This window comes from Aquarana catesbeiana, linkage group LG03 (assembly GCF_042186555.1).
Source record: "Aquarana catesbeiana isolate 2022-GZ linkage group LG03, ASM4218655v1, whole genome shotgun sequence".
NCBI classification, from domain to species: domain Eukaryota; kingdom Metazoa; phylum Chordata; class Amphibia; order Anura; family Ranidae; genus Aquarana; species Aquarana catesbeiana.
The window spans coordinates 695,697,154-695,714,189 of NC_133326.1; the positions used below are offsets into that span (position 1 = coordinate 695,697,154).

Genomic DNA, 17,036 nt, shown 5'->3' on the forward strand with positions numbered 1-17,036 from the left:
CATAGGCTGTATCGGGCAAATGTCTGGGCTGTGGCATGGAGATGACAAGCAGGACTGGAATAGAGTGGCCGTGAGGTGAGCAGTGTGCTCCGCTCCCCTTAACATTGACATGGCAGGAACAGGCTGGTTCGCATGGTTTGGATCCATGGCCATCACTCCTCATGGCTCTCTGCAGGAGGCACTTTGGAGGTACTAACGTAGTGCCTCCAGAGTGCCACCTTAGTGCCTCCAGGGTGCCCCTGTACATCCTTCAGAGTGACCCTTTATCTCTCCAGAGTGCCGCCTTACATCCTCCAGAGTGCACCTTAGTACATTAGTACTAAGGGTGCACTCTGGAGGAGGATATAAGAGGGCACTTTGAAGGTACTAAGGAGGCACTCTGGAGGAGGATGTAAGGGGGGACTGTGAAGGTACTAAGGAGACACTCTGGAGGAGGATATAAGGAGCATTCTGGATGATGTTAGGGGCACTCTGAAGGATCTAAATGGACACTCTGAAGGTACTAATTTAATATCACCAGAGTGCCCCCTTATATCCTCCTGAGTGCCCCATTTCATCCTTCAATGTGCCACCCTTCTACTACTAAGGGGGCACTCTGGAGGTACTAAGGGTGCATTCTGGAGGTAATGAGAGCCACTCTGGGGGAGGTAGGGGAGCATTCATAAGAATTTAAGGGAGGATGCAAGGAGGCTCTGAAGGAAGGTGGGTGGAGAATAGGGCACTCTGGATAACATCTCTTGAAATGTGATTAATGCACCACAGCAGCACTTCAGAAGAGGGAAGCACACTTTATAGGAAAAACAAAGCAGAGAATAAGGCGTTTAAAACACTTACAGGCTGAAAGTGAAAAACAGACATATCAATGAATCCAAGACATCCAGCGGGATGCCTCCCGGAAGTAAAGACAGCTGCATCTGGAAGTTCCAGCCAACCAGAGGTGGTAAAAACTGTGTCTCTGATCCAAGTTAGGGAGCCATGCTGTCAGGACCAGCATGGAATCTAGGCAACCAGAAGTGACGTCATAGTGGGCAGCAAATGTTTTGGAGCATGCCCAGTCACTCCTTCTTCAAACCAGTAGAAGGAGCAATCAATTGGTGTCAGGGGGGCCCTTCATGGTTTCTTGCACCGGGCCCTGAAGATTCTAGTTATGCCTCTGGCTATTACTATTTAGTGCCTAAAACTCTTTTTAAGTCTATTTAATAGTATGTGTAATGTTGCATTTTTATATTAATTTCTTGAGACCTTACATAATAACTGTATTATGTAATTATCCATTTCATTTTTACAGATTGAAAGACTACACTGGCTACACAGTTATGGAGGATAAATAGGGCATAAGTCAATCTAGTCTAATCAACCAATATAGTTTTTAAAGTTAAACCAGATGACAACTAGCTTAAAAAAATGGGAAGTAATACAACACCCTATTCTGAAGAATAAAAACAAAAAATAATACTTACTAAAAAAATATTTAAAAGGCTTGCATACCTTTAAGTCATGCCTCAGAGCAATATCACCATGATCACTGAGATTCATCTTCTTGGCTTTCACAATCTTTATCATATCAACATTTTTCTTTTTATTCTGTTTTTCATGATTTACTACCTTACAACAAGTGGAAACTTGCTCCTCATAGTTGTAGTAGCCAAGATCAGAAATCTGCACACTCCAATGTACATTTTTCTCACTCAGCTCTCCTTGTCGGACATAATAATGGCCAACAGCATTAGCCCCAGTTTGCTTCATGTGTTGGTGGACCAACAAGCCACAATCACCTTTACAGGCTGCCTAGCTCAGTTTTACTTTTTTAGTGCCTCTTTGGCCCTGGAGTCTCTCCTTTTGACCGTGATGTCCTATGACCGATATCTTGCTATTTGTAACCCTCTACGATACAACACTATTATGAATTATATATTTTGCCTAAAACTCATTTTATTTTCATGGCTATTGAGTTTTTCTGTGATTTTAAACCATGTCCTAGCAATTTCTAATTTACAATTCTGTGGCTCTGTCATTGATCATTTCTTCTGTGACCTGTCTCCTCTGTTGGAGCTTTCTTGTTCAGATACAAATTTTGTACAGACCGAAGTTACAGTACTCACTATTCCAATGGCTGTGGTCCCATTTCTATTGATCATTGCATCATATTCCTATATTATCTGCACTATCTTAAGAATCCCTTCAGTCACTGGAAGACAAAAAGCCTTCTCCACTTGCAGCTCCCATCTTGCAGTTGTATCTCTATATTATGGAACTCTTCTTTGTACATATGTGGCTCCAACACGGGGGCAGTCATTAATTGCCAGCAAAGTACTGTCCCTTCTGTATACTGTTGTGACTCCATTGATTAACCCTCTCATATATAGTTTTAGGAATAACGATATTCAAGAAGCTTTTCATAAAACTTGCAGCATTCATTGATATACCATTGACACACAAATGATTATGTGACTTCTAAAATATTTTTTAAATATGTGTGCAAAAAATGCAGAAACAGTTCTGGCAGCAAAGGGGTTGAATGGAGGGAGGACTGGGTCAAGATTATGTCTTTTTTGGAACCAGTTAATTATTATGTATCAGTCTGCTTGCACAGTGCTGAGAGAAAATAAGTCAGTTTAGTGGAGTCAGATGAGGAAGACAGTGACCAAGGAAAGTACAGCCAAAGTTCATTCATTCTGCAATCCTATGACCCGATTTCAGCAGACAGCGGTATGAAGCCCACTGTCAGCTGATGTCACAGAGCCGCTCTAGGCTTGGGAAAGATTGCGCCTACATGGACCGACACTGGCAAGCCACTGAGAGCCTGACCCAGCTGCTTCCGCCCCTTCCACAGCCCAACGCTCCAGTGAGCGCATGGGGGGCAGAGCAGAGAGTGGTGGCTGACTGAGAGATCGGCTGTGTTTGATCACTCAGTTCTCAGTCTTAGAGCTGGTAGAGGACAGATGCAGCATCAAACCGTTGTAGCATCCACCTAGGTAAGTATGATTCCCCCCCACCCACTAAAAAATTCCATACTTCTCTTTTAAATTGGGTAGAGAATTATTCCTCTGCAACAAGAAAAAATACATAATTATTACAATTGGTACTACAAAATTATGGATGACTGCAAAGGAGAAGAGAGAATGCTTACCCATCTGCCATCAGAACTGCTATTAGCACTCCAGTGATGGAGAAGGGTCCCCCAAAGCTTACTGGGAAACAAAGATGTCTGAGAATGTTGATCTCAGAATAAAGAACCATTGGAACTGGAGATGGCCCAGGTAATCAACATTTGCAGAACTGTGGGTTTCCTAGGAGAATTTGGTGGACCACCTTTCGTCAACAGAGTAATGTTCAGCAGAGAAGGTGGCAGGATAAATACATATACTTTTTGTTCTATACAGAAAACATAGTACTAAAAATGCAGATATAGGGATTGTTATGTGTTACTCCTAGTGTAGGTAGAACGCATGCTGACACTGAGTGGGCTTTTACTTCCCCCACACAGTGCAGATGCCTTTTTTTCTGGGTTTTGTACTATTTTCAAGTTTTATATATGTTAAACTTCCAAGGAGGTGCAATAAAATATTTTTTTTTTTATTTTACGCTATGAGGAGCTTGTTCTTAGGTATAATACATTTTTATTAATTTTTTGATACATATTAAACATACTTGAAGTTTTGTATCTCATGGAGCTTGTTCTTCTCTCATTTTCTCCACTAAACTCTGCCACTGGAACAATTGGATACCAAGAAAAGTATTACGGAGAGCAGCTAGAGTTAACACCTTGGTCATAGGGACTACTTAAGCATTTTTGACTCCTTTTTGTCATATGACAATAGGGTCAATATTATCTGGTGAGTGGGAATTTTTACTTCATTCCACACAAGGTGATTTGGGTTTACACAGAGGGATCGTTATTCCGCTGCAGACATCACCTGGGATAAGCCTGCAGGCTTTAGGCTCCATGCACACTGGACGTTATAATAACATTAAAAAAAAGCCAGTAGCCAGTAGTTTTACAGCGTTAGCGTTTTTAGCATTTATTTTTTTTTTTTCAAAAATGAACAAAAATGTTAAAAAACGCTGGTGAGCCATGTTCTTGCGCGTTTATCGACATTTATCAGCCTTATATGAGCATTTGGCATTTTTTGTGGTCAGAAAAAGGACTCCTGAACGCAATTTTATGGCATTCAGAAAACAGCCCATAAAATCCACTGCTGATAAACGTTCAAAAACGTCCATGTGTGCATGGACACATTGGATAACATAGAGGGGAGTTTATGGGCTATTAAAAAAAAACGCCCAAACTCCCAAAAATGGCTTTAGTTTGCATGGAGATTATGGACTTTCTGCACATATTTTCACTGGGATTGAGCACTTTTTTTATATTCATTTTTATTTTCAGTTGGACTTGAATTTATAAGTTTCTTTGAATTATGTATGTCACATTATAAATATTTATATAGGCAGGCACTATTTACACATTAGGTATTTTACTGTTGTGGGTACATTTTGTTGAGCATAGGGATTTTTATAGTTTTCTGAATTATGAAAAATACTGTTTGTTCCTCTTCTGCTCTGCGGTAATTCATAATTTTGTAGTACCCATTGAAAAAAATATAATTTTTTTATCTTGTTGCAGAGGAATAATCATTTACCCCAATTTAATATAGTCCTTCTCTTCCTCATTTACCTCTGGCTCCACTAAACTGACTTTCTTTCTCTCATCACTGTGCATGGTGACTGATACATAAGAACTAACTGGTTTCAAAAAAAAGGCATAATCTTGACTTAATCCTCTTTCCATTTAACCCTTTTTTCTGCCAGCGCTGTTTTTGCATGTTGTGCACACATAATTTTAAAACAATTATTAAAAATTATTTTAGGCCTGAAGATTAGTTTAAACCCTTAAGGGCAGAGACCCTAGATCAAAAAATAGTGGTAGTTCCACTCTTTATGCCATACAATAACTAGAGACATTTTCATATAAAAATACACTAAAGTGCATCTGAGGGCACACAAACACAATATATTGCCCAATGTTTTGCTAAAATATAAAACATGAAGTTGTGCCCTAATAAATATATACCCAACCTGTCAAGTCTTAAAATTGTGTGTGCTCATTAAAAGGCAACAACCTTTGGTACTCTGCATTTTCAATAGGCAATGCTTTGAAAGGCTTTACATGTAATCAGTTTAGACTTAAAGGGGTAGTAAACCCTCTTTTGTTTGTTTTTTAAATAACAAACATGTCATACTTACCTCCACTGTGCAGTTCGTTTTGCACAGAGTGGCCCCGATCCTTGACTTCTGGGGTCCCCTGGCGGTGCTGGTAGCTCCTCCCTGCATTGAGTGCCCACTTTGGAGAAGGCTCTCCTAAGGTGGACACCCATGCGGGCGTGCTCCCGAGTCCTGCTTCTGTGTACATTCACACAAAATGCAGGACTCGGCCCCATCCCCGACGCCCGCGTCATTGGATTTGATTCACAACAGCGGGAGCCAATGGCTGCGCTGCTATCAATCTATCCAATCAAGAGCTGAGACAACGGGCGGAGAGGTAGAGCGCATCTCCGCCGTGGAAACGAATGGGCTCAGGTGAGTAAAACGGGGGGCTGGTCAGTGTTAGAAGTTTTTTCCCCCTAATGCATAGCATGCATTAAGGTGAAAAAAACATGAGGGTTTACAACCCCTTTAATGTTATAGAGTTAAGCAGACCTGGAATTATTTCTCTCACCTCAACATGCATGGTGATATGTAACATGTGTAGCACAATCAATGTTTTTATATGTATGTGCTTGTACATGGGATTTAAGTGCTTGGGTGGAACTTTCTTTTTTACACTTTTTTATGCTAAAACTTTACCAAATGTCCCCTATATGATACAATATTGTTGTGATAGGTTATCTTTATTGAGACACCAGGGGTCTATTAGACCCTTAATGTCTCATCTGCTCTTCATTGAACAGAAAGTGACAGCTGAAGAACCCAAAAGTGATGTAATGCATGGCATTTTCAGGTTCTTAACGGTTAGGGAAGATCAGCTCATTGATGTTCACAGGTCTCCTTCCCCTTTACCTACCATTGGGGTTCCTGAGCTTGCAGGTGGGAGAGTGGAGCCTGGGAAACATGCAGGGAGTTTAGGGAGTAGGGCAAATTTATAGCCACCTGATCACTTCCACCTGACAGTTGACAATTGTCTTGTCAGGTTTACATGCAATCTGGCCCAAATAAACTATTTCCATTACAGACTGATGCAGATGATGTATATGCTGTATTGCACTGTAGTAGCTCCTGCTACATACAGTATGCAGCACTGTGTTCCTGCAGCAGTACAGGCAACTACCAAAAGAGTTGGGTTGAATGCTTCTCTGCCATTTAGGAAAAGCAAGATACCTTTAACTACTTGCCGACCAGCCGCCGCAGTTGTATTGCGGCAGATTGGCATGGCTGCGCAAATTGTTGTCATTGTACAGCAGCTTTTCAAAGTAATGTATCAGGTGTGCGTGCACGCAGCGGTCCCCGGAGCTGATGCGCATGGCCGGCGGACATGTTTTCCGCTGGGGACCCGTGATTGCTCCTGACAGAGCCAGAACGGGGATCTTTGTGTGTAAACACACAAATCCCGGTTCTGTCAGGGGAGTAGAGACAGATCATGTGTTCCTACTAAGTAGGAACAATGATCTGGCTCCTCCTCTAGTCAGTCACATCCCCTCACAGTTAGAAACACACCTAGGGAGCACATTTAACCCCTTGATCATCCCCTAGTGGTAACTTCTTCCCTGCCAGTGACAGTTATACAGTGGCTATTTTTAGCTCAGATCGATGTATAAATGTCAATGGTCCCAAAAAAGTGTCCGCCGCAATGTCGCAATAAAAATTGCAGATCACCGCCATTAGTAGTAAAAAAAATAATAATAATAAAAACGCCATAAATATATCCCCTATTTTGTAGACACTATAACTTTTGCGCAAACCAATCAATATATGCTTATTGCAATTTTTTACCAAAAATATGTAGAAGAATACATATCGGCCTAAACTGATCAAGACATTTTTTTTATTTTTTTGGGGGGATATTTATTATAGCAATAAGTACAAACTATTGTGTTAGTAAAACCGCAGAGGTGTTCAAATACCACCAAAAGAAAGCTCTATTTGTGGGGAAAAAAGACATTTTGTTTGGGTACAACGTTGCACGACCGCCAAGGAACATACATTCCACTTTAATAAGTATGCTACCAAAATTAGTGAGTGCTGTAATTTGCCTCCAGCATTTATTCTGTTTCTTCTTGCCAGAGGCTGCCAATTTGTTAAAGCCCGGAGCTCCTGAGCAGGCAGTGACTCTTTAGTCTGTCAGCAGATTGGCCTCTAATGGCTCTGATTATTGTCACAATGCCAAAAATGGAGGGCAACTGTGTATGTGCAGAGCAGGGTGAGACAGTGTATTATGCCGCGTACACATGACCGTACTTTTCAACCGAACTGGTCCGACGGAACGAATCCGTCGGACAATTCGATCATGTGTGGGCTTCATTTGACCTTTTCTGTCGAAAAATCTGTCAGACTTTAGAAATAGAACATGTTTCAAATCTTTCTGACGGACTTGAGCCCGATCGAAAAATCAGTTCGTCTGTATGCTAGTCCGACGGACAAAAAAGGACGCAAGGGCAGCTATTGGCTATTGGCTATGAACTTCCTTACTCTAGTCCGGTCGTACGTCATCACATTCGAAACGATCAGACTTTGGTGTGATCGTGTGTAGTCAAATCCGTTTTGTTGGAACTCCATCGGAACTCCATCGAAAGGTCCTTCCAAGTTCAGTCCGACGAAAAGTCCGGTCATGTGTACACGGCATTACTGTTTTTTTAAACAATATAGGCCATTATTTTTATTTTTTTACATAGCTACACCTGAAAGAGGGGCAGCCTGAAGTAATCTAGCAGGACTTAATTTTCTGACTAAAATTCCACTTTAACAATGAATACAAGATTTCCTCTGATTGGCTGAGGTGGCAGATTAGAAACTCCTATCGCCTTAGTAAAGGTGGCATTTATATTTAGGTGTATAAAACCAAATCACTGAAATCACATAAGCTTTAACTTGTAAAAGTTGTTTTAATCTTTTTATATCTACATCTTTCAATAAAGTAGTCCAAGGGGATCATGTCATGAAATTCCTTGTTCAGGCTCTTATTGGTATAGAGTGACAACTGCCTTCCAATTGTGCCCTCCCACATGTACTCCACATGGAGACAACAAGCAGCCATGCTGACACTCATTGAAGCAGATACGGTTCACTGTTGTCATTACCAGGACATAAATGCATATAGACAGGAAGTGGTTTGAAAGAAGTAAGAGGTTATCAGTAGTACTGATATGCAACTAATTGAAAATGTGAAAGTACATTTTCTAAGGAAACAAAAAAGTTTATTTGATAATTGTTTTAAAAAACAATAATGTAGTAATAATAAAAATCACTGTGTTCATTTCTTTAAAAACATTTATTCTAAATGTTCAAAATACTCACCTAAATCTGCAGTTGACTGTCAGGCTCTCAAGTCTTCTATCCACTTCCCTGCAGAGGAGGATGGTCACTTTTCAGATGTCAACATCACCGCCTAAGTGAAAAATGGAAAATTCTATCCATTCTGGGTCATTTTCTAGGTCACTGACAATCAGAACAGAGGGATCCCGGAAGAGCTCCCACGTGTAGCGCTACCCCTACAGGGGCCCCTGAATAGGATGGGTTCTCTCATTCTTTGCCTCAATCTCCTCAACCCCTCTGAAACACTTGGCTGAGAGTACAAACAAACAATACCACAAAAACTCACTGAAAGTAATACTTAGTACCCTGTGGTAGTTAACATGATGTATTATCACCCAATACAATAAATAACAAAGCAAGCTTGAAGCAATTTGACAATGGCAATCCCATTAATTAGCATATGGGATTGTCGGTAAAGAGTATGTATAAGATTACATCTGACATCCAGATCAGCATAAAGATTAACAAAGCCAAATGAAGTACAGCAGCAAGCAGCAATGAGCTTAGATTTACCAAACTGCATAAACTATACTGCCAGTGGGCACTAATGGTGATTATTCAAGGCCTAAACTGACTGGATCGGCAAGTCTTTGTTTAAATAACCAAGAATGCAGGTAAAGGTGACGAGGGGGATGTACTGTGAGATTATTGAGAGGAGCAATCCTTAAAGCTGTTCTTCTACCAGTTATCACCGAGGACCTTTAAGGAGTGTTGGTGCACTTGATGATCGTCTTTTTAATCTGCATGCAGTCAAGTAGTAAAAGGTGATGGGCTATATTAGCAAGAGTTGCCATGGATGCAGTCTAGATGTGCTGGCAGTGTGGTATTACTACAATTTACGGTAGTTAAGGTGGTATGAAGTTGGTAGATGGGTGGTATAGGTTTGGCAAAAGTGCAATATGCACTAAATATCCTCCTCTCAGTGGCTCAGTTTCTGCTAGCAGTGTAATAACAGGCTGGTGGCCCTCTCACTGACTCCCAGGAGAAGTGGGGAGGGTAAGATGAAAGCCTTAGTCTCTCAGCATGAACTGTAAAAGATAACAGTGCTGAAAGGGCTGTTAAATATTTCATGTCTCTGATCCCAACCTTGAGTCTGGCTGGCTTGGCCTCCTCCAGACAGATGGATTCCTGCAGCACCAGGAGAGAGGGATTTACTGGGCGATCAAATAGAAAAAACCTCCTGATCCTGGTGCATAGAGGCTGTTGGAACCTGTAGTTCAGCACATCAGTTGTTCCTTTACATGTCTGCCATTTCGGACTACCCTCCCAGGATTCTGGGCACTTTGCATTAATGTTTGTATGAGCTCACTTGACTATTTCTTCCTCTGTTGGCTGAAGGAGAACAGTAAAGCACAACATCAGCATCTCAACAAAGAGAGTGGGGGAAGTAAAGGGCAATGTCTCCTTCTCTATGCTGTTGTAGCCCGACACTTGGCTACATCAGTCCCATCCATATCTTGACAAGCCATGCTCTAGTTTAGGAGTAATGAATTAAAATTCACGGAGGTCAGATTAGTAAAATTTTCTTCCAGCAGAGGTTCAAATGCCTTTTTTGTGCAATGACTTAGATTCTTTACATCACAGCCCTGCATTTTCTGCTGGGCAAAGGTCCTGGCACCTTTTAAAAATGAACCTGCATGGAAACCACATGGTGCGTTTGTACCATGCATTTTCCATGTGCGGGAAACCGCACATGTATGTCAGTGCATTTAATGTCCTGTACACACGGTCAGATTTTCCAACGGAAAAAGTGCGATCGGATTGTGTTGTCGGAAATTCCGATCGTGTGTGGGCTCCATCGGACTTTTTCCGTCGGAATTTCTGACACACAAAGTTTGAGAGCAGGCTATAAAATTTTCTGACAACAAAATCCGATCGGTTAAATTCCGATCGTGTGTACACAAATCCGACGCACAAAGTGCCATGCATGCTCAGAATAAATTAAGAGACGAAAGCTATTGGCTACTGCCGCATTTATAGTCCCGATGTACGTGTTTTACGTCACCGCGTTCAGAACGATTGGATTTTCCGACAACTTTGTGCGACCGTGTGTATGCAAGACAAGTTTGAGCCAACATCTGTCGTAACAAATCCATGGATTTTGTTGTCGGAATGTCCGATCAATGTCCGACCATGTGTACAGGGCAAAAGAGTTAATAGTACCCCGGCATGTTTTCTGTGCAGTACCTAATTTTATGTGCCGCTGCATGTCCCCCTTCACGTCTCCCCCACCAAAGCACTGCCCTCTTCACATATCATCCTCACAGCACTGCCCCTTACACATCCCCCCATAGCACTGCCTCCCTTTACATGACCTCCCTACATAAACAGCACTGCTCCCCTTTACATGATTCCCCCAAACATAGCACTGCCCCCTGTACATGACCCCCCCACACACACTGCACTGCCCCCTGTACATGACCCCTCAAACACAGCACTGCCTCTCTGCACATTACCATCAACACACACAGCACTGCTCCCCTTTACAAGACCCCCCACCACACACAGCACTGCTCCCCTTTACATGACCACCAAGACACACAGCACTGCTCCCCTTTACAAGACCCCCACCACACACAGCACCGCTACCCTTTACATGACCCCAACACACAGCACTGCTCCTCTTTACATAAACCCTAACACACACAGCACTGCTCCCCTTTACATGACCCTCACACACAGCACTGCTGCCCTTTACATGACCCCCAACACACACAATAATGCTCCCCTTTACATGACCCCCCCACACACAGCACTGCAGCACTGCTCCCTGTACATGACCCCAACACACAGCACTGCTACCCTTTACATGACCACCAACACACACAGCACTGCTCCCCTTTACATGACCCCAACACACAGCACTGCTCCTCTTTACATAAACCCCAACACACACAGCACTGCTCCCCTTTACATGACCCCTAACACACACAGCACTGCTCCCCTTTACATGACCCCAACACACACAGCACTGCTCCCCTTTACATGACCCCCAACACACACAGCACTGCTCCCCTTTAAATGACCCCCACACACAGCACTGCTACAATTTACATGACCCCCAACACACACAGTACTGCTCCCCTTTACATGACCCCCCACACACAGCACTGCTCCCCTTTACATGACGCCAACACACAGCACTGCTACCCTTTACATGACCCCCAACACACACAGAACTGCTCCCCTTTACATGACCCCCAACACATAGTACTGCTCCTCTTTACATAAAGCCCAACACACACAGCACTGCTCCCCTTTACATGACACCCCACACACACAGCACTGCTCCCCTTTACATGACCTCCCACACACAGCACTGCTCCCCTTTACATGACCCCAACACACATTACTGCTCCTCTTTACATAAACCCCAACACACACAGCACTGCTCCCCTTTTCATGTCCCGCAACATACACAGCACTGCTCCCCTTTACATGACCCCCACACACAGCACTGCTTCCCTTTACATGACCCCCAACACACACAGCACTGCTCCCCTTTACATGACCCCCACACACAACACTGCCCCTTTTTACATGACCCCCAACACACACAGCACTGCTCCCTTTTACATAACCCCCCACACACAGCACTGCTCCCCTTTACATCACCCCTCACACACAGCACTGCTCCCCTTTACATGACCCCCACACACAGCAATGCTCCTGTTTACATGACCCACCCACACACACAGCACTGCCTTCATGTACATGACCCCCCCACATACACAGCACTGCTCCCCTTTACATGACCCGCAACACACACAGCACTGCTCCCCTTTACATGACCCCCCACACACAGCACTGCTCCCCTTTACATGACCCCCCACACACACAGCACTGCTACCCTTTACATGACCCCAACACACAGCACTGCTCCTCTTTACATAAACCCCAACACACACAGCATTGCTCCCCTTTACATGACCCCCACACACAGCAATGCTCCTATTTACATGACCCACCCACACACACAGCACTGCCTCCATGTACATGACCCCCCCACACACACAGCACTGCTCCCCTTTACATGACCCCAACACACAGCACTGCTCCCCTTTACATGACCCCCCAAACACACAGCACTGCTCCCCTTTACATGACCCCCCACACATACAGCACTGCTCTCCTGTACATGACCCTCCAACAGACACAGCACTGCTCCTCTTTACATGATACCCAAGACACACAGCACCCCCCCTTTTCATCACCCTTGCCCCCATCCTTCACAAATTCACAACCATGTCTTTGGCTCCCTTCATTCTCCTACCTTACACAGAGTGGAGAGCAGGAGGTGGGATAATCCTGGACTAAAGGCGGAGACACAGCAGCACTGGATGGAGGATGAGAGCTGCCAAGTGAACTTTTCATATTAACAAGCTGGTGATTGGTTGCTAGGACCGCCCCCTGTATCCAAGCAGCCAATCACCTCCTGGTTAATGTGAAAAGTTAATTCAGGCAGCTGCTCTCCATGCAGTGCTGGTCGTGTCCTCAGTTCAGAATTGTCCAACCTCCCATCCGCTCTGTTCTGCTAATGACAGCGGCAGAGGCTGGGGACAAAGGCAGTAGGGAAACGGCGCGATCGTGGTGGTCCGGAAAAATTCGGACTGTGGGGTACCATTTGGTGATGCCCGCTCTAGAGTATAGCAAGAAAACAGGTCAGAATAGAAGGAGGCAAGATGCAATGATGCTCCTCTCAGGCTGTAAATCAAATACAGATTTTGGACTAGAATCACAGCACATCCAGTTTCAAAAAGCACTCATTAAAGGAAATCTGGTTCTTAGAAATTATTTTGGGGTAGCAGCAAGTTCAAGAGCAGGCCTTCACAGCAAATTTGATTGCCTGTTTTAAACTAGTCAAGAGCTTCAATAGGTAAATTTGTGCCTATATTGTTTTATCATTTATGATTTTTTTTCCTCAAAAGTTTATTAAATTTTCAAGTTATACAGACAAGGACTACAGATTAGTAATCAGTACATCAGGATAGTCTTACAAACAACTATGAATACATCAATAAAGATCACGTTTCATATATAGCACACAAGCTCACTAGAATCTATACACGTATCATTCGTAGCAGGTGTAGTTAAGTACGTACACAAATGTCATTGCCGTAAGAATTAGGAGGGTAATCCTCGGAGGTATAATTTATGTTTTTGCTTCATTATATCTTTGTACAAAAAAAACAAAAAACAGCAAAATCAGCATTAGCCAGTATTTTCTTTTTTATTGAAGAAGCAGATGCAACATTTATGAAATGCGTTGAAAAGTGATCTCATTCCTCAGGAAGGAAATTTAAAGACTACTGAATATTTAATATCAATAATTATAAATACATGAGCTGAACAAGAAGTTTTGGGAAAGGAAGTTATTGTTTTTAAGAGATACTAATATATATCTATATATATTCAGTGGTGGCTGGTTGTTTTTTTTGGGGGGGGCAGCAAACAACCACCCCCCCGGGGGACAGCGGTACCTCAAAAACAGCTCCCCCCACTGTCCTCCGGCACTTACACCCATCTAGATGGCCGGCAATGGGGCAGCGGTGGGCATCCAGGATTAGGCAGCGTTGGGCATTGGCGGGCATCCAGGATTAGGCAGCATAGATGGGCATTGGTGTGTCTTTTCCTCCTCCTCACTTCTGCCATGGGTCTCCTCCCCTCCTCCTATGAATCCAATAGGATTGCCTGTCCTTTCAGCCAATCAGGTGACGGGTCTCAGAGACCCACTTCCTGATTGGCCCAGAGGAGGATCAGTGTTACAATAGCGAATATTCATTTGCTTTTGCAACACACCTGGGTGGGCTCTGGACACAATGCTCTGGGTCCGGAGCCCACCCAATTTTGAAGCCTATTAGAGCCTCTGGCTCTAATCAGGTGCTCAAAAAACATCCCGCCACTATAATTCATGCGCCCGGCTTCCTGCAAGGGATCAGACGCATGGATAGGGGGGCGGCAGCATGGATAGTGGGGGGCGGCGCCTGTGAGCCCTTAGTGGATGGGCCGCCCTGTATATATTAAAATTCTGTAACATATAGATATCAACAGTATTTATATCTAAATGTATATATCTATCTATATATACTGTAGGTCAAATGGGCTGCAAATGTACCTCAGTATGCTTTAAATTGCACATGGCCTTTTTGTTATAAAATGCATAGCAATGCACTGTAGTGTGATGCATGGTTGTGGCACACTACAACACAAGTGTTTTAGCGTGTTGGGGTGCCATTCAAAATGATGTCCGTTAGACAGCACAAAAAGCAAGTTATATGAATTACTGTAATGTGTAATGTGTACGAGTGTTTGTAAGTCATAGGCACAGCAGCCCCTCTTATTTGAATGAGCTGCTGTACCCACGAGAAACAATGGGGAAAGAGGCCCCCAAACCCCCTTTTTGCGCACCTCTTATTTTTTAAAAGCACAATGCACAGCACCCTGTGGTTTCATTTGTATGAAAATGTGGGCAATTCTCAAAGGGTGCGAATGACCTTATTGGCACCCCTGTGCGTCTGTTAAGACCAGTGCCTTTTGCCTGCTGGTCAGGAATGCAAAACATTATGTACTGACTCCTGACCCTCACCTTAGAGTTCATTGACATGTACATTTTACCTACAATTGACATACTTTTGATTTACTATTACATTACTTGGGAGAGAAGCAATTATCACTTAAATCAAACCTCACTGGCACAAGATTTAGACACAAAAATAGAAATTACACCAAACCAACCCCCCCCCAAAAAAAAACCCAAACCACCCCCCTTCAACAAACCCCACCATCCCACCACCCCCGCTCACTAGGAGTATATATGACACACAAAAAAAAAGAATAACAATATCCAGTATTACAACGTACACAGTACCCATTGGTTGTGTAGCGCCCACCTGTTTAGGTGAGTGCTATATTAGAGAGTTAGGTGTAGAAATAGGCCAAAATAGCCAGTGTTTTACCCTGCGGTGTAAGCTGATGGGTTTGATTGGCATGGGAGGTTTACTAGAGTAGAGAAGGGTGCCCTGCACTTTGCTTGAGCAGTTTCCTCTATCTTCCATGCTTTGACCTGGAGGATGGGAGGAATACAAGTTAGAGTGACAGGCAGTTTGTGGAAACCCCTCTGGACCAATCATTAATTTGTTTGGGCAGAGGCGGGACTTCTATGTAAGTTTTGGTCACATGTTTCCTGGGAGTCTGATCTATGGGAGTTTGAGAGATCCTGGAGGAAGGATGTAGTTCGGGTACAGCTTTGGTGCTCTCCCCTGCGGGGGAGGAAAGAAGAAATGTGCAGGTGGAGAAGAGACTGCAGGAGATTCTTTATGGGACAGTCGCTATACTGACACAAGAGGACTGGGAGAGGACTTTTCTATGTGCTTCATGGATGGTCGCTCGGCAACACATGTGAGTGTAACAAAGGGGAACAGTGCTTCTAAAGACTTTATAGGGATTAGTGTGCGGGTTCAGGAGAACAGAGCTGGGCCCTAGAGAACTAATACCCTGGAGGAATCCGAAAGTCATCTCCTGAACTTTATTCAGAGTATCGTTCATGGAGTTAAACCAGAAGTACTGTGCAGTCAGGAAATGGTGACTAACTGTGTGATGGAGAAAGAGACACCCTGGACAGGGACCGGAGGACATTGTCCCAAATCTCCTCAGAGATGGGACCAATATCTTTCTCCCAGCCAGCCCGAGAACAGATGGGGAAGTTCAATAGGAACCCATGTAACAGTACCCTATTAGTAACCAAGGTAAGACCCTTTGTTGACCCTGCCCGTACTATTTTAAGATAGGGATAGAGGGGAAAAATATCTTAGCAGAGGAAAACTGGGCATGTAGAGCATGTCTTAATTGAAGGAATTGGTAAAACCAGTTGGATTCTACGGAGAACTCTCCCCTCAGATCTTCAAAAGATTTAAGTAAACCATTTTGATATATCTGAGCTAAAGTAGTTATTCCTAATTTTGCCCATCTCTGAAAGCCTCTAAGAGCTGAAACTTGAGAAAGTCTATCATTTTCCCATATGGGAGTGTACCTAGTGGGATATGAGACACCCATCGTTTTTTTAACTGTATCCCATACTTTAGAGATTAGCATACAAGTAGGCATTTCAGAAAGCGAGACACCCCTTCTTGAGCCATCGAGGACAAAGAGTGGAGACCGACCCTTACATGCAAAAGAGAATAATCGTCGAGCAGGAAAGGATATCTGTTCAGAATCCCATCCAGAAAAATGCTGTAATTGGGAAGCGAGAAAATATAGCCTTGGATTAGGAACTGCCAGGCTGCTAGCACTTGTGGGATGCTGTAAAGTCTCCAGTTTGATACGAGGGGTTTTGTTCTGCCATATTAATCGCCTAAATATAGTGTTTGTCTTAATAAAGATCCGGATAGGTATCCAAATCGGGACATTATGTAAAAAATAGGGGAGTTGAGGCATCCATATCATTTTTATTAAATTGATATGACCTATTAGCGATAAAGGGAGCTTAGTCCAGGTTTTACTCTGATTTTGAA

General features: G+C 43.4%; 1 protein-coding gene across 1 annotated transcript; it reads left to right on the plus strand.

Moving 5' to 3' along the window:
* The first annotated feature begins 1,392 nt into the window (after window positions 1-1,392).
* LOC141134261 (olfactory receptor 11L1-like) lies at window positions 1,393-2,421 on the plus strand. The gene has a single exon (XM_073623840.1). It carries the CDS (start codon window positions 1,498-1,500, stop codon window positions 2,419-2,421), a length of 924 nt encoding a protein of 307 aa, XP_073479941.1. The 5' UTR covers window positions 1,393-1,497.
* The last annotated feature ends 14,615 nt before the right edge of the window (window positions 2,422-17,036 follow it).